The sequence below is a fragment of the Uloborus diversus genome, chromosome 5 (genome assembly GCF_026930045.1).
Source record: "Uloborus diversus isolate 005 chromosome 5, Udiv.v.3.1, whole genome shotgun sequence".
NCBI classification, from domain to species: domain Eukaryota; kingdom Metazoa; phylum Arthropoda; class Arachnida; order Araneae; family Uloboridae; genus Uloborus; species Uloborus diversus.
In genome coordinates, this window is record NC_072735.1 from 176,866,640 (window position 1) to 176,892,579 (window position 25,940).

Genomic DNA, 25,940 nt, shown 5'->3' on the forward strand with positions numbered 1-25,940 from the left:
AGTCGCATCATATTGCATTGATTGTTTTTACTTCCTTTTACATAGTAAAGGAAGTATTGTAATCGCGAAAAAAATTTCACTCAAATATTGCCCTAAATGTAAATTTTGCTCAACCCCGATTCTCAAATGAATGTCGAGTTGTTTTTCCCGGCCTGACCGTACGTGCATATGCACCCAAGAGCGTATGGACGCCCGAAATGCAAATGTTCACGATTCCCCCCCCCCACCCCCACCCCGAGTTAATTATCACGATTTCGGGTGACTTCTGTGTGTACGTATCTCCCATAACTGAAGAACGGTAGAAAGATGGAATTTTGTATGTAAACTAAACTCTGAATGAGGTCTAGTTGTAAACCTCCTTTCTTGGTTGCATTCGAATGTTCCAAAAGAGGACTTATATGCACAAATCAGTGTTAATTTCAATGCAATTTTAAGCGATGTCATAATTTGGCGATATAGCGTTATAATTATGATCTCTAAGTTTATCGCCAACTTAGCAATGAATTTGGCGAAAAAAAAACTTTTTCGAATGGTTTCTATTTGGCGCTAGTAATTGGCGATTTATTAAAATGTTTTCTTGCTCACTTTAAGGCACTACTACATCGTATTTTTGTTCTTGAAACATGTTCCATACAGTTATTACGCAGTTTTAGATCACAGATGCTAGTGAAAACATCACCTTTCTTTTCATTTGAAAGTACAATTCTCTGTACTTTTCTGTTGCAGGTACGCCACTTGACTTGGTGACTCATTTTCTCTACGTAACCGAAAGTATAAAAATAACGCTTATGTCGTCGCCATGTTTGCCCCTTTTTTTAATGATTTTCCATTTTAATGAGACTCCACGCTTATCTTCAGCAGTTAACATGCGTGGTTTATTATCAACTGCTGAAAAAATATACATTTATTTTTTTAGCTGGCGGATTATTTGAATGGAACTTTTTGTGTAATTTCATGGATTACTGTCATTAATGTTCTATTAGGTGCCTTATTCCTGATTTGTGGTTTCTTACTGACATCCAAGCAATTTCAGAATTTCAGACCCAAAGCCCAATTTTCTTTAAAGTGCCCCCCCTCCCACCCCCCAAAAATGGTATTCTGTATCCGCCCCTGTGTGGACGGACTCCTCAGTAGTTAGGCAGCCTTCGAACTATCGCTGGCTGAAATCTTTTCCGCAAAGCTTCTAAGTAAAAGAATAACCTTTTCTGTTACCAAGTGAGCCAAGACACTGATTCACTGATCGGACTCGGTTAAGCAGGATTATCTTCCTGATCTCATTAAAACCAACTACTTTTTTGAACAAACTATTTATTTTGACAAGGTTATCACAGATGGCTACCCTAAAAATGACCGTAACAAACAAGACTGCCTCCACGGGCAGTTCACAATAATTTATAAATTACATCTTCATAAAGGACACATTCCATATTCTTTGTAACAACGAGTAATATATCTCTATACGCAGCACCTCCTCACTTGTTTTGTCTTCAACAACAACGTAGGAACAATAGGTCGATAAAAGTACGGCCGCGCACACAAAAAGTCAAAAAGCCAAACAAAGCTCCAAGGAAAAGATTCCAAATAAATTACCGAAATCGTTCCTTCGTGGAAGGAACGATACTTCTCAACTAAAAGGGGGCACAGTAATAACAGGCAGTGAAAGGGTACGACACATATGATGAAGATCACTGGACAGTGATGATGCGCATGGTGTTGGTGGCTCCGGCCCCTTGTCGCCAACCGGTGACAATGACGATGTTGTCCCCACTCTTCAGCAAGTTCCTCTTCTTGGCGAGATCTACGGCGTATTGAATGCGAGCATCCACGTCTTGTGTCCAGTCGGGTAACCTTTCCTCTGCAAAGACGAGAAATCAAAAATTATTCGACATTTCAAGTTGCGAAAACTTCTAGAAAGCAAAAAATAATTACTTTTATCAACATAACAAAAAAGAAACTTCACCACAACAAAATCATTATGCTTACGTTCGACGAGCTCGACCGGTAGCGCCCCGTTAGTTAATCACATGACAGCTAATGATCACGTGCTCCAATCCACCAAACAACAGTTTAAAATGGTAACCGGTGAGGTAACCGATAGATGATAGAACGCTGCGGTTTGTAACCGGTTACTTACCGGTCGACCGGTGAGGTTCGTCGAACGCAACCAAAGAAACTTCAGCTAGCTTTTTGTGTAGGGAGCAGGTAGGTAAAAGTACATCACGAAAATCTCACCATTTGGAAATTAAAAAAAAACTGTAGAACTGCAACATTTGAGACATTTCATTTACTGTATCAAAGGAAGTATTCTAGTAGAAAGAGTCAAATCTTTTCGGAATCGCGAGAAAAGCTAAACGAACGATGCCACTTTCTTTCTCGTCACATAGGTCTTGCAGGTCTCCTCAACAAATCTATTATATTAAAATCCGACCGTATCTACGTCATTCTAACTCCTCGAGAACGGTAGCGATTTGCAGCTTGATTCCGGTATCGAAATATTCGAAATTTTACGAAGATCATGAATAGCCTGGTTCGACTTTGTAAAAGTAGTCGTACAAGTAGTCGTACAAAGTCGACTTTGTACGACTTTGATTCGCGGATATATTAATAAAAATGTCAAATTTCAGTAACGTTTCACCTGTTTGGAACGTTGCGGAAGCTGACCGCAAGCCAATAATGCTTGGGTTCGAGTGAAAGGAATTAATTAAGGCACGTTTTTTGATGCGATGATTTTTCCATGTTTTCCTTTAAAGGAATGTAGTTTACGTCCTAAATACGTCAATTAAAATTCTTTCACTGACTTAAACTGCCTCAGGCGGCAAGTAGCGCCGAAGCCAATACTTTAATACTTTCGGGTAACATAGGTTTACACCAACCCGCCGCAAGGGGCTGGTTAAATACATAAAATAGAAATAGTGGTTCTTAAAAACTTAATGTGAGTTTGATTTCACAATGATGGAGATAAAGACGCCAAATACGGAATCCGCCAAAATTGTGGTACGTTGTACCAAGAAAGGTGCAAATTTGCCGACTCTGAAAAATGGTGCTTCGATTTTACCATACATTTTGCTACAACATAAGTAAATTTCAGTGCTTACTTGCTTATGTTGCACTAAAATACAGTAAAACTATGCACCATCGGTTGTAGCCAAGAAATTTATATTGCACCATCTTTTGGTGCAACATACCAAAAAACGTTTTAGTGCACAAGAATTATGATCCCGTGATAAGTCTTTGCCTCCACCATGTGCTAGGCCATCACTGGAAACTTTAATTTCCTCAGTCAAAGTAAAATTGACCAAAGAAGGGCGAGGGATGGACAGAGAGAGAATGTGGGTTTTTGCCAAATACTTCGCCAAGAATCTCACCTACCTGCGCATTATCCATCCACTATAATATTAAAATCTGTTCGTGTCTGTCTGTCCGTCTGAAGATCGATCTTCTCGAGAACCACTGCGAATCGGGAGTCAAACGAGATACCGATCAATTCGAAATTTTCCAAAGAAAACAATAGGACCAATCTCATAATTGTACGACTTTAATTAGCGGAGATATTAATTAAAACGTTAATTAACATAACGCTATTCAGGAATTTTTATTTCCTTCCTGTTGCCATTTTGCATATGGGTGAGCAAATAAAATTCTAATAATTGTGTCAAAAGAGATTTTTTTGGCTGCTGTCCAAATCTTAAAACAACGTTTCCATCCAGAATTTCATTTTTAATTAGTTTAAAATTGGTTGCTCTATTCGGACATTTATCGTCTGTCCTTTCTTATTTTTTCACATTCAACGTTCTTAACTCTTTTCAGCATATGAAAAATGTTTCTTTAGTCATGTTTATTGATTGAAGTGTAAGTTTATCATTCAACGGCCTCATATTTGGGTACATTTAGGATGTGCGACTAATTATGTTTATTTTGTTGGACTTTTTTCCGTCACATGGGTGAGTTTTCGAATTGTAATAACTCTCTTTTTCCTTCCTGTCTCGATTTTTGCAATACAGTTTGTATCGTTAAAAGAACACGTTAAATTAAGATTGTTTGGATTTCTTTAAGTGAAACAGAGTTGAACAAAAAAGATTGTTTTAAGGATTTTAACTAAAGCTTAATTGGAATCTGATGGCTTGATATTAAATTAATGCTTATTGGTATTTAATAAGTCTTGGTGCTTTAGTTTCACGTAATCAACAAAAAAGTGTGTGTCATTTTATGTAAAAAGCTGATTGTAATTGTACATACAGTGGCTCTCAAAAGTCTTCGTACACCTACAACTTACAACGAAATATGCATCAATCAATTGGTTAGAATTAATATTTCGGAATAGGCATTTAATTATAAGATCTATGATAAATTTTTAACAAAACTACATGAAAAGTTTTTAAAAAATATTAAAACTTAATTTTTTAAAAATCAAAAACCAAAAAGTGCCGGAAATTTTATCTCACAAAAGTCTTCGTACACTTATTCGTTTCGTATAAAATGTCTACATATTATTGAATAATTTAACTTTTGATTAAGTTATTATTTAGTAGAATATCATATAGTATTCATAACACCTTTTAAACGTCTGGGAATAGATTTCATTCTTTTTCTTTCTTTATTTTTTGCGTAATTTCTGAGTAAGTGTTCTACCACACTTCGAGTCTTACTGTTTCTAGATCTATTTTCGTTTTAAAGCCCTATTTTCGTAATCTAGCCCCCAGATACCTCTAAATACGTTACATTAAGTTAAAATCTGGAGATTTGGGGGTTTTTTTTTCTAAACTTTAGGGCAATTTTCGTGGCACTAGACGCAAATTTTGAAAACCGTGTGCTTCTTATCGTTATGTTGATAAAAAACAAAGTTGTTTCCAATAACCAAATTTTTGGCTAAGAGTTCAAAATTGGTTTTTAAAATATTTAAAGGAACAGCATGATTCATTATTTCATCAAAAAATTACAAACTACCAAGTCCTGATGCTGATATGCACCCTCACACTAGAACACCTCCACCGTCCTGATTAACTGATTCAAATAAGTTCTTAAGATTAATTGTCTAATTTTTTCTTCTACTTACAGTTATACAACAATTTAACCAAAAATGTTAAATTAATTTTTATCTGTAAGTAAGACGTGATTCTAAAACATTTTTAGCTTATTTATAGTTGATTTTGCGACGAAAAGCGTAAGGTTTCTGTTTTTCGCACGACCCTTGACAATTTCTGCGGGAAGAGGTCCTATTTAATCCAGCTAATCAGAGAACTTGGCGAACAATTTTAGGTGAAAATTAAATGTAATATGTTTCATTTAACTCTGCAGAAACGTTTACAGCACTCAAATGTGTATTTTTCATAATTTTTTTTAACTTTAAATCTCCGATCACGTTTTGTCAACTTTGCCGGTTGACCTTTTCTTACCTTGTTTTCGGTCCGATTCCATTCTTCAAAGCATTTTGTCAAGCACTTTACTATACAAACAAATAAATTAACTAATTTAGAGACATTTCAAACCAATTTACCCCTGCTGTGGGAAAAAAATTCAAATTTTGAATGGTGTTTGCGGTTTTTTACGAATACCAGCCATTTTACAGTAATAAACACAGTATTAAGGAATAAATAAACAAAAAATTAAAGCCAAATGACTCTTGAGGATCAACACAATGTAAAAATATAAATAAAACGGTATATGATTTTAATCATGAACTTATTCGAAAATATTTGAGTGTACGATGACTTTTGTGGCGTGTTATTTCTCTGTCTCTTCGTTTTCTGACCCATTTCAAAAATAAGATCCGTCAATATTTTGAAAAAATCAATGGGTTGTATTTAGAATGACATAGGAATGATGTGAAAAAATATTGGACTTCATATTCGAATTCAGTTTCGAGTTATTTTGGTTTTACTAAAAAATTTCAAAGTGTACGAACACTTTTGGGAGCCACTGTAAATATTTCAGATATATTCTATCAGATTTAATTCAGTTTAAAGTGAGCACATATTATAGTTGAGAATGCATATATTTTCATCTTTTGTGCTAATTGAAAATATTCATAACTTGTATTATTGATAAATATGATTAACGTTAAAGAGGTTTTTGCCAAAAATATGCTCTACTGGTGTTTTGCAAACCTTGCATTACGCGTAATTATTTACTCCTTAGCGCTTTAGAAACTGATGTCAGAATAATACAAAAACATCAATTGAACAGCTCTTTCATTTTTTAAGTAGCCCGTACAACACCGGACACGCAGGCTAGTTTTATTGTATAAAACTTAAAGCAGCATGCAAGTTTATATTCTGCTACATACTTGTGTAGTGGATGGGTGCAATTCCTCGGTACAGGTGAGCCTGTCGAGTAGTGAGGCCCGTCCGTGAAACGGCGATAATGGGACACCTAGGACGGTACTTGGAAATCATATGCGCCGTCCTGAAAGAGAAAAAAAAAATAATCATTAGTTAGTAAATTTAAACACCACAGTTAACAAATGTAAGAAAAATAATTTTTAAGGAAAATTTTGGTTGTGTACAAATATTTAACACATTAATTCTACTTCTGAGTCTACTCAGTAATTTGTTTCCGCTGCTGCAATGCGAGTTTATGAGTATATTGGATTCTAAATTTCCCTCCCCTGCAATTCACACACTCCTTCCATTAATGTTAAGTGCGTACAGTACGGGATAAATTTCTTTTTGAAAACATACTGTGAGTAGAGAGCACAGTACGGGACAAATTCCTTTTAATCTGACTCTCGATAAACCGGAGGCAATAAGTGCGGAAATGAAAGCATCTGTTAGTTCTGAAAGATGCGAGCTGTTGCCGATGTGCTTCAGCGTCTAATTGAAGCAGAGTCCCATTGATTTGAACTAGAATCACGAGCATAGAACTTTTCCTTTACCCCCTCATTCATAGACTCGTCTTGCCCGGCTGCTTGCCAATTTCATTGCAAACGTGGCCAGACAGCACTGTGGGTTAGCAGCAATTGCTTCCGTGACTGCGTGCATGTTACGTGTTACTTAGGAGTTTGAGCACAAGTGCGATATCGTTCAGGCGTCAGGAGGTGGGAGCATGTAACATCTTAAAAACTATTAAAATAAAACAAACGTTTCATTACCATTTCTACTCTTAAAATACGCGTCTCAAATCGCACCATTCTTTTTGAACCACCTTGTATTACATTTCGTTAGAAGTCTTAAAGGCAGTTCACACTACGGCCGTCCGTCCCGTCCATCCTGTATTTTTTTGACGTGATGGACTGCAGACTGTATAACAGAGTAGCATTCACATACAATCGCCGTACATCAATTACGTGGCTGAATTCACACCCCAGAGAGAAGAGCGGGCTGTTTGGCGGAAACCAAGGAAATGCTGTCCTACTTTTGACGGCTGTCAGATATTAAAGTTCTTCTGATCGAAAGCGGTCCCATCCAAGATAGCTTGCTGTCATGGCAACCAGCAAAGAAAACCTGTTTTGTGTGGAAAAAATAGGTACGGACGTGGCGGACGGCCGATAAGTGAACCGCCCTTTATGTGGTAAGGCTTTGCGCGCGCAGAGGAGGCGCCGGTCTCACCTGCCCGTGGTGGTGAGGACGACGATGGCCGCCGCCAGGCTCTTCATGGCCGCGTTGACGGCGGCGATGGCCACCGCCGTGGTGGCGTCGGTGGGGCTGGGCGTCTTGAGCATGAGGTCCGAGAAGACCGTGCGGTGGAAGACGGCGGCCTCGGCCTCGCAGCAGATGGCGTGCATCACGCGCACCGTCTCCACCGGGTACTCGCCCTTGGCCGTCTCGCCCGACAGCATCACGCAGTCGGCGCCGTCCAGCACCGCGTTGGCCACGTCCGAGCTCTCGGCCCGGGTCGGCCTGGGCTTCTTCACCATGCTCTCCAGCATCTGGAAAAGGAACAGAATGAGTGCATGAGAAAAGTGTATATACCTTTTAGTTTTAGGTTCACCATGTCTAGATTCGGAACATTTAGAACGTTCTTTTTTTTTTTTGAGCAATCACGATTGCTTATTGTTCTCATTTGACCGTTTTTGGCGTCCGTGCCTTTTTCAACTTGGACCAAAAGCCTCTGCAGCACCACCGTCCACCGTCCTCTGCTGGCGGCGCGGCGCGGCTGCTCCGGTTTTGAGCTATCCGATCTCCTGGTCGGAGGCGTCCATGTCCTACACACACGCACGTTCACACACATACAAGACTTCACACGCCTACGTGCATACACACAGGTCTATGCACACACACAACTATGCACATTTAACCGCCCAGGCGGAGAGGCAGGCTTGAGGGGGGGGGGGACCAGGAGCCGTTTCTAGAAACAATAACACCAATGAGTAGCGTCCTGTCTCAGTTCGTGATTGCGAAAAACATAATTTGAATTCTGAAATTTTGAATCCAAATTAATTTTCTTTCTTTTTCTTTTGAGCAATCACGATTGCTTATTGCTTTTATTTGACCGTCCTTGGCGTCTGGTTCCTTTTTCAGCTTGGACCAGGGACACTAGCACCACCGCCCACCGGCCTCTGCAGGCGGCGCGGCTGCTCCAGTCCTGAGCTATCCGCTTCTCCTGGTCGAAGGCACCCATGTCCTACACACATGCGCGCTCATACACACACACACATACACACGCTCATACACACAAGCCTTTACACACATGCCTACGTGCATACACACAGGTCTACGTACACACACAAGCCTACACATGCACGCACGCGTGCCTACATATACACACACGCCTGCACGCACACACACACACAACTATACACACGTAACCGCCTAGGAGGAAGGATATGCTTGGGGGGACAGGAGCTGTTTCTAGAAACAATAGCCCCCAATGAGTAGGGCCCTGTCGCAACTCGTGATTGCGAAAAACATAATTTGAATTCAAAATTTCAGAATTCAAATTAATTTTATTTATTTATTTATTTATTTAAGGGAAGCGACTTTTGACGAATGCATTCCAATCGAAGGACGGATACAACTTGTATCCTTTGAAATTCGGGACGTCTGGCAACCATGGATACAAAGGAGGGCCGATGGGGGCGATCGCCCCCTCCTTGAGCCGAGACACAGGAACTCTCCCTCGACATTTTTTCGATACTTAAGTTCCAAAAACATAATTTAGACGTTCTTCAATAATATTACGGAAACGAGATGCTCTCCCTCTCTGATTTTTTTCAGAAAACTGTAGGTTTGAAAACGCATTTGTAGCACATCTCTTAACACTTTAATGATAGGAATCGAAACATTTTATAGGAAGTTTTTCGAAGTTCCAAGAACTCGATTTTAGACAATCTTAGATGAGACTCGGGGGCTGCCCTCTAAAAAGTTTTTAAAATTAAGTGAAAAAAAAAAACAATTATGCGACACCTTTAATGACGTTAAGGTAAGGGGTGGGTTCAGTACACTCCTCCAAAATCTTTCTTAAAAAAAAGTTCGAAAAAGAAAAACAAAATAGTATTTTGAGACTATCTTCCATGCTGTCAGGGGGCAGAGGTTTGGGAATTAATAAAGAGGTAAGTATCTGAAATCAATCGCCCCCTCCTTGAATACTTTCTGGATCCGACCTTATTCCAATCAAACGTTGATCACTGAATATAATAGCAATAACATGCCACCAATTGCATAAAACATAAATGCCTTTCCTCCCAAACCAGTTTTACGCACACCTACTTTAGAAAATGGAAACGTTTTATCTATGTTCACTATAAGCCTTATTAGATTCAAACTATACACGTGTTTTTGTTCGCAAACACAGAAGAACCAGTGTTATACTCACCTGAAACAGATATTACAAAAAGTTGACTGATTATGAATTAAAGCAATGGTTTTTTTCAATAACTACTGTACTATATCTAGCTGTAACGTGAGAGGAAAGGTATGCCCGCCACTACAGGGGTCACTCCATTTCAAATCAAAGTTTATCAAGTTACTAGCTGCGTCGCCCGGCTTTGCACGGTCCACCTCGAAAATAAAAGTTATGTCAAGTGACGCGAGTTCAACACTCAGGCTTGAACCAAAACAAAAAAAAAATCAGTGAAATTTTGCGGCAGATTGCGGAAAAAACCCCAAAAAGTAAACATTTTAAATCTTCTGTGATTACAGGAAAAGCCTCAAAACAAAAACAAGAATTTTACCTGTGTGTATTCGAGAAAAAAAATGGCAACAGATCTTTCATCTCAATAATTTTCTTCACGCTATACATTTTAATAAAAGCGTTGTTTGCGAAAAGTTGAGATGAAGCACTGAATAATAATTTGAATGGAGGAAAGCCTTCGAAAAATAGTGATTTGATTTTGAAATCTAAGAGTCATAACTAAAAGTTTTTAATTGATATCTCCGCTAATTATTATCGGAGAATTATGTTAAATAGCCAAACATGAAGACGGGAGGATTACGAATCCATCGATACCTGGTTCGATGGTCAGTTCACTGTCGTTCGGGAGAAGAAGCTTGGACATAGATAGATAGATAGATACTCAGATTTTATATGTATAAGATCGGACGTTATTAATGTTTCCCGCTTACATTACTATTGACAAATTATTTCAACATGAACGCTGGAAGATATTTGGTGGAACAAATGATTTATGATTCGAATCAAATGAAAAATGTCATAAAGTGCGTTGAAAATTTTAAATGTTGACAGACAGTGAGTGATGGTTGAACTATTTATTGTTATAATTAGATCCATTTTATTATTGTATTAAATTACCAGCATTAGAAAATTGAATGTAATTGTTTAAAAATAAAAGCAAAACACACACATAATACTGGAGTCAAAATGAATAAGCGTCTCATCTCGACTACAGCATTGTTTTATATGCTATCTTTTTTGAGTCCATGCCTAAAGGGTCTTATGACAAATTTACCTAATTCAAAGAAGAAATGTATTCAAAGTTTTGCTATTTTATTACTTAAGTCTACCCAGCAACACAGCTACGACCATCACCAAACCATTTTCTGTCGCAAAAATCACATACATCGACAAAAACTGTTTTTAACAGATTTTATTGCAAAACATTTAAGACAGTGTGACGAATTTGACCTTCGACTCACCCAAGATGTAGGAATAATAAGATGTAGAGGTAGGTTATCATATACCTAAGGCCCCTATAGTGGAGGAGCCGACGCATCCGCCATTTTGGAGCGAACTTGATCGAGTGCGTCGTAGCGATAGCATTGCTCCTGATTACCTGATTATCCTGATGTTTACATTTCTTTAGCATGTGTTAAAGTGAGTCAAATGGGTGGTTGTTCGGCTGTTAATTGTGCAAACAGCTCCAAAAAAGGATTTCAGCTCTTCAGATTTCCAGCAGATGCAGAAAGAAAAAAAAAATGGATAATTAAGTCTGGAAACGACGCCAACTGTTTCCAAAATTTCGCCAATGTTCACCTTCGCCCTCGACTCTCGTTCCCTGTTTGGCGTATAATTGCCAATAAAGGTAGCTTTCCCTGTTGTACGCTTGCTCCAAAATGGCGGATGCGTCGGCCTCTTCAATTATAGGGGTTCTACATATATCCTCCATGGACTCACCTGTGTCGCGCATATGACGGGCTTTCCGGCGATATTGCACTTGGCGATCATCATCTTTTGCGCCAGGAACACCTTCTCGGTGGGGATTTCGATGCCGAGGTCACCTCGAGCGACCATGATGCCATCGGAAGCTTCGATGATCTCGTCGATCCTGCAAGAGATTCAAAGGTGTTTCAAAAGCTTCGCGGCATTTATCTTTTCATACACTGATAAAACATAAAGATGTAAATATAAGCAAAGCGAATATTGTTCTGTACGTAATTTCTTAAATTGATACTACATTTAAAGCGTTGGTTTCCTAGGAGCGAATCGCCAACCTTCGGCGTCGCTTATCGCCGAGAGGAAAACTTGATTCTTCTGCGCATGCGCGGCAGAGCAAAATCGACGTCGTGAGTGGCCACGTCGGAATCACTTGTCTTTGATTTCAGGGTCACGCCGAGAAGCTACGCCAAAGCTCGCTGATTTTGCTTCTAGGAAACCAGAGCTTAAAGAAGATGTCCGTGAAGTGTGCATCCACGCGTTTGAGTGTGGTTTGAGTATTCGGAGGAAATATTCCAGCAGAGAGATTACTCCTGTTTTGGAGTCGTGAAGAAAGGAAGTATCCCGAAAAAAACCTGCCATCTTCTTGATTGGCCCGTGACTGATCTTCTGATTCCCTTTGGCATGATAATTCATTGGTGATCGTTGGTTATTATTGGATTTCTATTACTAATGCCTATTTGCGTTATGCAAAAAATATCTAGTTAAAAATGCGTTGAACAGCATTCTTTCTCCGTGGCAAAGCAGGATGTCATGTGACAATCAAACCTGCTTCATGTTGTGACTACGAAATAACTCTGCTTCATCATTGCCGGATGTTTGCTATAAGACAGACTCACAGACTCGCGTAAAATGTACTCCAACTCCACTGCTTTAAGCAGGTTGATCCCTAAAGACTGTCTCATGGTAAAATACAACCGATATATCAGCTGAACTGAGCTAGCTTTAAAATCTGATCCGTTGAATGATGTAGATGGAAGGATGGTAGAAAATGAGTATTCCCCCTTGAACCTCCATGGTATGTGTATTCCATATTTGTATTAATGTATTATTGACGGAGCTGTCGCAGTTCAATCTCAGTTTACCGACTCCATTATGGCAGATCACCTGACGAAAACTTCTCAGCTTTGACCAATCGGCTGAGGCAGAAGAGTTGTCTGAACAATCGCGGCTTGTTCAAGTTATTCATGAGTCTCATTGACTCCACCCATTTGCAGTGTCTTGTAATTCTTTAAGATCTATGGTGTAAACCTTGAAGGCCAAAAAGGAGGGAATGTAAATTCAGTACCATCCAGCAAGATGAATATAAAGAGTGCAATAAGAGAGATTATAATTTTATGTGCGTTGAACAAGCTTTTAGTAGATCTGGATCAACTATCTTCAATATACAGTCTGACTGTTTGACCAACGATTAGATGGATAGGAAAACATCCGGTTTTCAGGCGGAAATGATTGCATATATTAAATTTTAGGGATGACAGCTTTTGTAGATGTAAATTAGAAATTAATTTAAGAGTCGAATCAGCGGAACACGAGCATCAAATTTTTACTTTTGTCCCTCATTCAGATGAACTCATCTTAACTGGAAGTCGGCCAGTTCCATATAATCCTTGGGCAGACTAAACTTAGCTGCTTAAGGAGATGCTTGAGTGAGAGTTTGCAATGCATGTGGTAACTCCGAGCAACTTTTCTAAAAGTGTCTTCCCGCACTCCTAAATTCATGGTATATGAAAATCATAACTTCACACAACACCCTATCAGAAAGATCACGGAACCATCCGCGACAATTTACACGGACATTTGCAAAAAAATTCATAACCATACGGGTATTAACGGGTAACCTATACTTCAAAAGATGAATAAAAACAATTTTCTTTGCTGTGCATATATCAGGTCTAACTAATTAGGTTGTCAAACCCACCTAAAGAGATAATGAATGAGAAGACGAAAGAAATATCCGAGTGAAAAGTAAGGTTCACAGAAATAAAAGTTTCATATGATTGAGCTTTTTATCAAGCATGATTTTAGAAAAGTTTGAGTTTTGATCACAAAAGCCCGTTCTCCTGTAAGGGTTTTCGAAGACTGAAGACCAAAAACCATTCATCCAATAAAATGAGAAGTCTTCGGGGAGGGGGGGGGGGATTTCATGAAATAAATTTTAAGGATTAAAATCTGTCTTGTACATAATATGTGAGGACTTTAAAAAATTTTATGAACGCGTTTTTTCTCTTCTTATCCGATAATATTACTTTCAAGAGGCATCATAAACTTTACAAAAATTGCAACCGAGTTCTCTAAAAGAGAGGTAAAGTGCTCACTTACTTCTTGACACCTTCGTGGTTTTCAATTTTGGGAATAATAAGGATGTGTTTTCCTTTCTCGCCGAGAATTTCCCGAATTTCTTTCACTCCTTTGGCATTTCTGATGAAAGAGGCAAACACCATGTCAACCTGGAATTCGCAGAACACAAATTACAAACAGAACTTCACAACATCGGTACATCGGTTGTGAAAAGAATGCTTAATAAAACAATTTACAGTGGCAGAAAATTTCCTTTTAAAACATTTTGCAGAAAATATTTTACACCACACACACAAAAAAGTCTTTCATAATTTTTCCTCAGAAGTTGCTAAAAATAACTAAATAGAAGTATAATAACTTGGAAAATTTAAAGTTTCGAAACTGTATATTTAGGTCGCAGGAATGTTTATAAAATATTTTGAAAATGTTCATATGTCCGTATTATTGTTGAAATGTCAGGCAAACAGTTACTCTAGTACTATCTGGGACCGAACTAACTTGGCAGCATCGTAAAGGCTACAGAAAGTCTGATCAGATCTTTGGTATACTGCCAGTTTAGCCTTATGCCAATGCCAACTATGGTTTTACGCAAAAATAGTAAAGCAATTTCTTACAATCTCTTCCTCTGCTGCCCGGCTGCACCACTCTATTATTGTACACTGATGGACAATTGCTAAGGACGTATGTCAATAGCAACCTTAGCAACCACAAAATGGAAAGTAAAGAAATATGGAAATTATTCAGGACACTGTAAGACGTGTTGTGAGTATATAAATTTTAGAATCACGACGTTGCTGGTCACGTGATAGCGCTGATTAGCGATATAAAAGATTGGGCGCGTGATGACCAATGTTGTTCAAAAGCAAATTTTGATGGATCAATTAATGAACTTTCATTTTTTGGTATGTCTTCCTGACATCTGGAAGATGATTTTATGGGTGGCTGAGTGGTCGGCAACATCGAAGGGCAGAAAAATTTAGATGTTGCCAGGGAGTTCAACGTCAGCCACAGGGTTGTTTCTAGAGTATGGAAATCATTTCAAACAAATGGAATGTGTAGCATATGACACGAGGGAGGTCGTGTACGCAATACGATGTCAGCAGAAGATTGGTACTTAGTGCTAGCAAAGAAAAGGAACCAGCGCAACACAGCTACTGAGGTAGCAAAGAAGCTTCCTGCTGCTACTATCAAGCAAATATTCCGGAAAACTGTAGCCACTCGTTTGAATGCAGAAAGACTAGACGCCCATGAGTTTTTGTACATCCCATTGTCTACAAGTCAATGTTTTGCTCGTTTGTAATGATGTCTTTAGCATCGCATTTGGAGAGAAGTTGATTGGGCTTGTGTACTATTCTCAGATGAAAGCAGGTTCAATCTGTCGTCTAATTGTGGACGACAACTAACCTGGCATGATAGTGGTACAGCATACTAACTGGCAAACATAAAAGAAAAGGACTAGTATCCAGGGCCCGATTAACTAAAAGTGAGGCCCAAGGCCCACAATGCTTTGGAGCCCCCCCCCCTCCCCTCTGTATTCCATTACTTAAAGTCAACGCAAAATAATGTTAAAATAATGTATAACATTTACTAAAAGATGATTTTTTATTATTTTTCACAAAAATACATGATTTTGTAATGCTATGCATATGCTTTTTAAAAATTTGGGGCTCCTTAGGAAGATGGGGCCCCAGGCCCAGGTCTAGTAGGCCTGTGCCTTAATCAGGCCCTGCTAGTATCCTGTTGTGTTATGGTATGGATAGGATTATGATCAATGACCGTACGTCGCTCGTGTTTCCAAACAAGACTATGACGGCTAGTGATACATTAATGTTGTTCTACTGCCCCATGTTCACATGTTCTGTGGGCGATAAATTCGTTTTCATGGATGGCAACGTAACATGCCATTAACAATCGCCGTCCAGGAATGTCTTTGCTCACTCAAAATATTCAACCCATCGGATGGCCAGCACGTTCTATAGATCTGAATCATAAAAAATGGGATACTTTGAAAAGCAGTCTTGCTGATCGACAACGCCCTCCAATAAGCAAGGGCACCCTTATCCGTGACTGACAGAAGAATGTGATAAATTAACCCAACAGCTGCTGGATAATGTTGTATAAAGTATCATATGGCGTCTGGAAGCTTGCATCGCTCTCCATGGTAGCCGTATCTCATATTGACATCTTACGTCAAAACGCCTGGGGGCAGTAATTACATTTATTCACTTTTACGTATTCAGCCCAAAATGACCGTTTCGTCCTTTGAACACTTTTCAATTCCTTCTGGATTTCAGAGCGCAATAGATTATCGTCATTGCAATGTTCTCGAGTTCTAGCATTGATTTATTTCACTTGGCATCGAATTCCATTACTTCTTTACGTGCTACATAGCCCATTGGAATCCGTCCTTAGCAATTGTTCACCAGTGTACAAACCTTTCAATCCGAAGTCTATTAAAGCTTAACGAAGGAAACAGCATGCAAAACAAGACTCATGATCTTACGCATCAGCAATAAAGAAAACTACAAGGCAAGGTAAAACAACTCACATCTTGTTCGATTCCAAACAAGAGATCCTGTTTGTCTTTTTCCGAAACTGCCGGCAAGTCGACCAAAGCTCCGGGCAGATTGCAGCCTTTCTTGCTCCCCAGCATTCCACCGTTTTCGATCTCGCAATCTATCGAATTCGATCCTGAGAAACAACAGAAACCAGTAAAAATCAAAAGTCCAATAATTGCAAGAGGATCATTAGCAGTTTAATTTTTTTTTTGTCAAATCAACCGAACGACCAAAACAAGAATTCCTGAGTTAGACCACAAACATTAAAGTGTTATTTTCATCCCGGTAGCAGAAACAGCGCGATGCTTCGACGTGAGTCGCAGATTCTTGAGAAAGCCTGCAGACTATTTTTTAGTTGGAGAAGGAAGAAAAAAAACAAAGAAAAAATTGATCTATTAAATTTCAGCGAATGAAGATTTGTACCGTATTTCTGGAATCTACAGATAGCTTGTGTACACGTAGGTTTTTAGACTAGCGTCTCATTTTTAAGCATTTCTCGGTGCTGATTTTAATTTGAAGATTAATGTAACGTCAGTTTATCTTGCAGACTATATTTGAATTTTCAATCTGGGGTCACAGACTGCTGAAAAAAATTCTTCTGCCGGGTTTTTCTATGCTTTGTGAGCCAATAAGCTTAAATTCTTGCTAATTTTAACCAGAAAATTCTCAACGGGCGAGTTCAGAAAAAGGTTGCATTTTCTTACCGATGGTTTTGACAACGAGGGAGATGAGGCCGTCGTCAACGTAGATGCGGCTGCCCGGCTCGACGACTTTGGTGATGTTCTTGTAGTCCAGCCACAGTGTTTCGGCTGAACACTTCTCCATGTAAGCGTCGTCTGTCGTCACCTTCACCATCTTGCCCTTCACCATTTCTACTTCGGCGCTGGCACCCTAGCATGGGAACGAGAAACAGATAAGATTTGAGGAGAATTTTCAAACCTCGCCAAAGAGTAATCAAAATTGAAACTCATCAGGATTACACAGGCGGATGCAGAAATGTTTCAAGGAGGGGGCGATTGATTTTTTTAACTTACCTATATGGTTTGTTTATGCTTGGGGGGAGGGGAGCTTGCCACAGCATTTTATCTAAAACAACTAAAATATTGAGATTTAGCTTAAGAGTAGGTCCCCGAACTATTTCCGTTGAAAGAGGCATTCGGAAATTTCGTTTCAGAACTTCCATTTCGTGATACTTCCGGGGCAGTTCGTCTAAAATTGACATTTTTTGAACTTAATTTCGATAAATTTTTGAGGGAAAGTCACTGAAACTATTATTTCAAATAACACTGCCTGAGACATCAAAAATGAAAAATCACGTCTTTAAGATTTACATTTTGCAAAATGTCCGGGGGAGGTTTCCAGACTCTTCCCCCTAACGTCGTACAAGATCGTCTAAAATTGTCTTTTTGGAACTTCAATTCCGAAAAGTTTCCGGGAGGGAGATTCGAAACCTTTTCCTTAACGTCATCAAAGATGGCCTACACTTGCGTTTCTGGACTTCAATAATACTGATAAATAATAGAAATTGCAATAATAATAAACCTAATAAAAATAAATAAATAAATTGCAATTAAATAAGCAAAATAAATAAGCAAGTAATTGCAAATAAGCTGATCTAACAAAATAAGGGGGCAGTTTTCTCTTATGTAGCTTACTCTAACGGATATTGCAAGGGTATTTCTTTTTTCAAGATTGAACTGGTCTCCAAATGTTTTGCTTAAGGTGTCGTTCATTTGGATATTTTAATTTTTTCTTCATATCAGCTTAAAAGTACTATAAAACTTTTGGTGGTTGTTTTAGTGCTTCAAAAGTTTATCAAACTGTTGACGATCGAGCGATACCTACTTCCGATCCGTTGACAGTAAAGTAACGTTGAAGCAGTGTTTATATTATATGCTGCAATGAATATTAGTTCTTGAAGGTAGAAACACAGTGCATGCCGATTCAGATTCCAGTTTTGTTTTAAAAAACCGGCGCCAGTTCAAATTGCAGTTCAACGGAGATTTCCATCCTCCTTGAGGTAAAGCAGTTTATTCTCGACATTGATTTCCTGAATCAAAATTGCTCTGCACTGAGTAGCTGTTCGAAAGGGAAATGATTGGCAGGTGAAGTTTTAAATTAACGGAAACTAAGATTTTTTTCCAAACTATCAGATTAATAAAATGACTACTTTGTTCAAAAAAGAATGGTTGACATTTCGTTTGAGAAACTTTCAAGTAAGAGAGCATTAGACAGGCCAATCTTTAACGGTCATCGAAGTCAACAGAAATATAAACTGCCCATGCGGACTAGAACTGAAAACATATGCCTGACCTAAGTTGAGTTTAAAAAAAAAATCAGCAACTCACCCCTTCCAGGAGCCCCGTTCGGATTTCAGGGCCTTTTGTGTCGAGTGCAATAGCAACCGGGCAAGACGAGAGTCCTTCCTGTTGCGCCACTTTTTGAATGGCGTCCCTGGCGTTCTTTATGGTACCAGCATGATACTGAAAAAGAAAATTATGTTACAAAATCAACGTATCAACATCGAATACCAACCGTGGCATTGATATTGCATCAAGTAGAAACTAACACATTCAAAACATTATTTCTTTTGCACAAGATACATATAAAATACCATTTTCCGACCCTATTTAGGCATTCGAAAACAACTATTTTCAGAGGAACTTGCAGTCTATTTGACCATTTTCTATTTCACTGTGATCATTGAAATGCTACGTTCCATTTTCTGCCTCCCCCCCCCCCCCTTCTACCTTAATCGTGTTCTTGAAAGATTACACGTTTATCACTCGTAACTAAAAAACGCTCCTTCTTTCCATAAAAACAGCACTAACACTTGCAACTTGGTTCCATGTTCAGAGAATTGAAATTTGCTACAACTCTCCACTAGTTTTAATACAACTCATTCGATATTTTCCGCGCAAAACAGAAGCATTCTCAAACTATACAACTTCCAATGTTCGATTTTCGTGCTTCTTTTAAAAATTGGGCAATATAATTATGTTTTGCCGAACAATATTTTAATATTTGATAATAATTGGCAAATACAACGATGTATTTATTACACCAGAGATTATGGGTTGGATACTTAATTCCCATAATTCGGGCAAACATTTAAAAAAAAAGTTTGAGCAGCGAATGAAAAAGCAGCGAATTAATGTATCGATCTAAATGAATTAAAAAAACAATTGGCAATCATTGAGTTTTCAAAAAATAAATAAATAAATAAATAAATGAACAGTAAATGCAAAGGCAAACATCCGGTTTATTGGCGGAAGTAGACGGATCAATTAGTTTTCAGGGATGTCAGTTTTTGCAGATGTACGTTAGCCTCAAAATTAAGCAGAATCACATTCAAGTAAAGGGAACACGCGCATCAAATTTTTACCCCCCCCCCCCTTCCTCATTCTGATAGACACGTCTTAACTGGACTTGTGTCAATGACATGTAATCCGTGGGCTGACTTGTACGAAGATTTTGTTTACGGTGAATTAAGTAAAATTCTTTAAGGTTGAATTCAAAATAAGCAGTGCAACCAGAAGTACGTTGTACATTAATAATTTCAGTAATTGAACTAACAGGATGTTAAAAAAGAAAAAGAAAAAAAAAATTGAACGTGAAAGAAGAAAGAGGAAATGTAGTACATACTTCATATGTACCGTGTGAAAAATTCAATCGCACAATGTTCATGCCAGCATTGATCATTTGAACCAGGGTATCAACTTCACGGGAAGCGGGGCCTAAAAAAAGACAGAAAATCACAAATCATGCTCATTCGTAAAAAGCTAAACGAATATTTTCCCTTTACCATGTTCTGTAGACAAATCCAACTTCGTGAAAGTAAAATTTCTTAACATTTTCTAATCCATTTAGTCTATTCCAATCCAATCATCCCATAACCTTATCATACGAGCTGATGCATGCTAACGATAATAGTCGTCCAACGTGTTTTAAAATATACCGCACACATTTCTATAACCCGAAAAATTTTATTACTACCTAAATTGCCTTTATTACATTCCCTTTGTCTCTCCCCCCCCACCCCCCAAGAAAATTCTGGAATGACAATCCTGGAGGAAGTCATGTGGTGTTCACATCAGATTTTTATAACTAATATAAGGGTTAATGAAAATTAACATGCGTTATAAACAAATCGATCTTTGATAATATCGCAGATCTCAACAAAATCTTTTTGAAAGTTGGTCTTCTCGGATTTGCCAGCGCAAAACTTAGTTCATAAAAATCAGTGTTGTTATTATTTACACTGATTTTTAACAAGGTCACTACCCTATAGATTTTTTATATATTTTTTAAGAAGATCCACAAGAGGCCAAACTTTAAATGAGTTCTAAGAGCACTAACAATTTTACTTTGGGCAAAAAATGACCATGTGTCCATTAGGGTGGAACGAAAATGACCTTTTTTTTTTTTCCAATTTTTTTGGTTTGCCGTAGGGGGGAAAGTTGTCATTTAAGTTTAAAAAGAAGTAGAAGAAATTTCATTGCTTTACTACAACATCTTTAGGTGCCGCAACGAGTTTAAAGTTTGATAATAACCGAAATTTCCATTTAACAATGAAATTCCTTTTTATGCTTTCCTACTATATATAACGGCACAAAATATGACAGTAAATACATTTTTTAAGCATTACATTAGGAAAAAAATATTAATTACAAAATACAGTTTTAAAAAAATCATAATCTTTACTAATAATAAAGCTGAAAGTCTGTCTGGAGATCTAGATCTCTGTCTGGATCTCTGTGACGCGCATAGCGCCTATAGACCGTTCGGTCGATTTTCATGAAATTTGGCACAAAGTTACTTTGTAGCATGGGAGGTGTGTACCTCGAAGCGATTTTTCGAAAATTCGATTTTGTTCTTTTTCTATTCCAATTTTAATCAAAGATGGACGACTAAATTACCAAGCTGTCATAACGTGGAACCGTAACATGGGCAAGTCAATTGGCGAGAAATTCTTCTTACATTATTTGTAAATATACAAGCAAACCAAATGACCTTTTAATTTTTCTACAACGGGCAAAGCCGTGCGGGTATCACTAGTATACTATAAAAGACATTAACAATTCTAACAATCCATTTTTACCATTTAAAGTATTCTTAATGATTGTAAATAAATGGTTAAACCTGTATGATGTTTGTGTCTACTTCTTTGACACATTAAAGTGTTTTTTTTTTTGTGCCAAATAACTCTTTTTTTCCAAATAACTCTTGAGTCAATTTTTCGTCTCCTGCGACTGAACCATACTTTTTAAGAGCTGCTTAGGGGTTACAATTTTCACTTTGAGGGATTCACTAGACAAATGTTTTACCAAGGGGGGTTCAGTTATTTCATTTTCATCCCATGAGATCAAATCGATGTAATCTTTGGCAGCAAAAACTATTCGTTGAACTTTAAACTTCTTAACCCCGCCTCTACTTTGTGTTCTTGCATTCAACACACGTCGTAATCAAAGCTCTCTTACATTTCTACGCTCTTTGCATAACATAGCCAAATGGAGATTTTCTGTTGCATCAAAATACCCACTTCTTTATATAACCCGGTCTATAATGTTCTTAAAATCATGAGAGAGATATCGTGAATGTAAGATACGTTCAAATAAATGTTTAGAGCCGTAAATACGAGAAGGTTTTAACTTGATGTTAAACCACACAGGAGCATACGCATTGCCCACTTGATCCATACAAGAAATGGATCCTTTCTTGAAAATGTATGAATGAATAATGATTACTATTAATATATTTCAGTATTATTATTTGTTACAAACAATTTTAGCGAAATGCCACGCCCATATAAAGGAAACTATACTTTACCGCACTTTAACAATGTACTGAGTCAGAGTCTTGAGATTTTCAGTCGGATTTTTAGTTGCCACGTACAATCGAAATATACGGTTTGCAAATGTAAGTCATCTGGAGTGGGGAAGTTTTCCCAGGTTCCTTGAAGATAAATCTAGTGAGCAAGTCCCACTTGATATAGTGACGTACATATCCAATACATATTTGTGATCGGTACTTATGTCCTGTATGTTCTCAAAAAGAACGTTATTTTCAATAGGTAAGGAAGTAACCACAGGAAGATTAGAACAGGTTTCTAGCTGTTGACCTATTTTGTCTTTAAATTCGTTTGTTTCTTTTGTTTTACCATCTAAGAATCAATTAGGCTTATATTTCTGTTGTCTCGAAGAAGCTCTTGACCAAATGTAATCTATTCTGGAAACTAAAAACTCATATATATTTCACTTACAGAAAGATCTTTTCCAGCCGCAGTTTTTAGGCCGTGTCTAATAAAACAGTAGCATTTCATTACATCTTCATAAGTAGGTAGAAAAACTTCACTGAAATCGCTAAAGATTCCAAAAATAGGACATTCTGACATTTGTCTCGTCTGCACTTGTTTAGACTGAGCTATTGCAACTTACGACAATGAAGTATCTTACCAACTAACGAAATTTTACGTTACTCACTAACTCAACTCGACAAAGAAATTGACACCTGATCTGAGCTTGGCTCCACTCACACAAATCACCGCTGACCAGCCCCGCCCCATTTACACATCTGCTGCTGCAATGACTCAAGCTCCCAGATGCCAGTGCATTCGGCAGAAAGTGCGTTTTTGCAAAACTTACTTCGCTCTTGCGGCACCTCAAGACATAATCCGAACAACAACAAAAAAAAGTTATTTTGCGACCTGTTGAGCATAAAAATTGCTTTTCGACAGCATTTAGAATATAAAGATAAATTTGAAATAAAAATATTTTTTTTTAATGTAGCAAAAATTGCAGTTTTGCAAAACATTACGCTCTTTGCGGCACCTCAAGACGTGCTTCAATATTTTTCATATTTTTTTTTACATCTTGTTTGCATGAAAAGGCAACTTTTCCGCACTACGGCAAATTAAAAATCAAAAACTTTTTTTTTCGTTCCACCCTAGTGTCCATGCTTTTCTTTTTTGAAGAAACCTTCCCCGTAGTGTCCCATATTAACAGAAAGTCCTGCTGAAGTGCACCCCCCCCCCTTTTTTTTTAAATTTATTTAACAGTACAGCAGACCCTCGTTTTGCGCAGGTTTATTTTACGCGGTTTCGATTATACGCGGTTGTAGATTTGACACCTTTTATTTTATTTGGATGAGTTTCGGTTTTACGCGGATGCGGCAATGCAAGCAGATAACATTTTCCTCTCTTTCAAAATCCAAACTCCTAAAGATTGCAGATTACATGTAATCAACTGCATTTTGGCTTGCTAACAACCGTACTTGGGCCCCTAGAGACATTTTATGCAATTGGTTCCAGAGCTCTTTCCAGAATTAAAGTTATTAAAGTCACACAGTTCAGAACTCACTGGAAGAAGAGCTTTTAAGAGCGACAAAGGAGGCCAAAACCAACGAGGACACCGACGGCGGTGACACACAACCAAAACCGTTCACAATGAAAATTTTGAGCCATTCCTAGATAATGGAAATGATCTTTCTGATTTGTTAGTGAAGGAAGATTCCATCATGGAAATGACGCAAGTGATCATGGATGCGTTCGTGCTCTGCAAAGAATTATAGAGAAAAATTCTTAATGACTGCCAAAAGATTGTCATAACCAGTTCTTCTTTATAATCAGAACACGAAATTAGTTTGTTTTCTTTATGCATGTCGTGCATAAAAATCGATATAAGTACACATTAAACTTATTATGTACTAGTGCTACCAGCACGGCTTTGCCCGTAATGGCAAATTAAAAGGTCTTTTTGTTTTGCCTGTATATTTGATAATGTATGGATGGATGAAATTTCTCGCCAATTGGCTTGTGCCCATGTTACGGTTCCACGTTATGATAGTTTCGTAATTTACTCGTCCATCTTATGATAATTTTGTTCTTAAAATTGGATTAGAAAAAGAACCACGTCGAATTTTTGAAAAATTGCTTCGAGGTGCACAACCTCAGGCTACATACTAATTCTGTGCCAAATTTCATGAAAATCGGCCAAACAGTCTAGGCGCTATGCGCGTCACAGAGATCCTGACAGACAGAGGGACTTACAGCTTTATTATTAGTAAAGAATTAGTACAAAAGTATTTTTTTATTTACGGAACCTAACCCTTATTTTAACAATACTTTTAGGTCTCAATTTACGTGGCTTCGATTTACGCGGCATTTCTGTGGAACGTAACCCCCGCGTAAAATGAAGGTCTACTGTATTAGGAAATATACCAGTGACCCACAGACGAATCTCTTGGCATGGAATCAAAATATTTTTGAGTGCTCATAGCAGTGAACGTATTCAAGTTTTTTTTGACTGGTTTCACCGGCCCAATAGCTGGCCTAATTACAACAAAGTGACAGGTCGCAAATTGAGCAGGCTATAGTTGTATGTTTACCCCTCATTCCTAGGTCTCCACCCAAAGTGCCGCCAAAATATCAAATACTTAAAAGTAAATACCGATAGTGCAGATGATGCTGGTCAGCCGGGGGTAGATGGGAGGGGAGTCGATGTCCAGAGCACCCAAGTGATCCATTAGGCAGTTTTCTTCGGCTGCGTTTAACTGGTGGGCTGAAGTTTTCTTCACCGGTATTGACATCTGAAAATGAAATAAATTCTTAGACGAAATCAGGATTCCCATCAGAGGGAAAAATGTGGGTGGGCAAATTTGAGTAAGATTTTAAAAATTGAGAATTAGTTTTTTTTTTCTATTTTAGTGTATTTTTTAGTTTTGTTTAATGGCCCGATTTGTTTGAACGTTGCCACCAACAATTGAAAATTTTAGCAATATTGATTTTGTCGACGTTTTAAAAGTAGTAAGCGTTTTGCTTCCCCAAGTTATATTACGCTTTTTTTTCCCGCATTTTAGTGTAATTGTTAGACTTGGTTTAATGACCCGATTTGTTTAAAGGTTAAAAATAAAATTTAAAGTAGCAGCAATATTGGTTTTGGCGACGTTTTAAAAGCAGTAAGCATTTTGTTTCCTCTAGTTAGGCAAAAGAAGTTTAATTATATTTTTAAATCTTGTTGTAAATTCTACGTGACCATACTCCCAGAAAATTGACGGTAAAGTGGGATCCACATAATTTTGTCCTAAATAGTAGGCTCACAAAGAAGATAGTCTTTACTGAAAAAAAGGTATTTAAACCCTGAAAATAAGTTGTGGGTACAGCCTCAATATAAGACTTTTTGTTAATACAGTTTGAAATTTTGATGGGAAATTTTAAGTTTCAGTTTCTACCAAATGTTCAATTTTACATTGGCGACACGGGGTTTTATGCCAAATCTGTTCCGACGAAGTTACGGTAACGTGGTAGAGGTGAAAGGATCTTAGAGTCACACTCTAAGCCAACCTTAGTCTCTCTATAAATTCCATCAAAACTGAAAAATTGCTCCAAAAGGAAAAAAAAACATTAGGACATCAAAATCGGGCCAAAGTTAAAATTATGTCAAATAATTTTTCAAACAAAACATTATTGAATAACATGCTCCATATACAATGCAAAATAAATTGCCACAACATTATTCGTCACCAATTTCGCCAAGC

At 37.9% G+C, this 25,940-nt stretch overlaps 1 protein-coding gene across 1 annotated transcript; it reads right to left on the reverse strand.

Annotated features, from left to right (window-relative positions):
• Positions 1-1,283: 1,283 nt before the first annotated feature.
• On the reverse strand, positions 1,284-24,992 carry LOC129222504 (pyruvate kinase PKM-like). Its single transcript, XM_054857016.1, has 10 exons — positions 24,854-24,992; positions 20,052-20,143; positions 18,755-18,889; positions 17,111-17,297; positions 16,397-16,539; positions 13,870-13,997; positions 11,509-11,659; positions 7,545-7,864; positions 6,284-6,402; positions 1,284-1,855 (listed from the first exon to the last, which is right to left on the reverse strand). Exons 1-10 carry the CDS (start codon positions 24,990-24,992, stop codon positions 1,686-1,688), a joined length of 1,584 nt encoding a protein of 527 aa, XP_054712991.1. The 3' UTR covers positions 1,284-1,685.
• Positions 24,993-25,940: the final 948 nt, after the last annotated feature.

What these genes read in the sequence shown, in the direction of transcription:
- LOC129222504 (XM_054857016.1), bottom strand. Translation starts at nt 24,992, where the DNA reads ATGTCAATACCGGTGAAGAAAACTTCAGCCCACCAGTTAAACGCAGCC. An exon ending in TTTCACACGGTACATATGAA is followed by an intron (nt 18,890 to 20,051) that starts GTATGTACTACA and finishes TTTCTTTTTCAG; the next exon opens with TATCATGCTGGTACCATAAA. An exon ending in CCGTCATATGCGCGACACAG is followed by an intron (nt 7,865 to 11,508) that starts GTGAGTCCATGG and finishes TTCCTTTTCCAG; the next exon opens with ATGCTGGAGAGCATGGTGAA.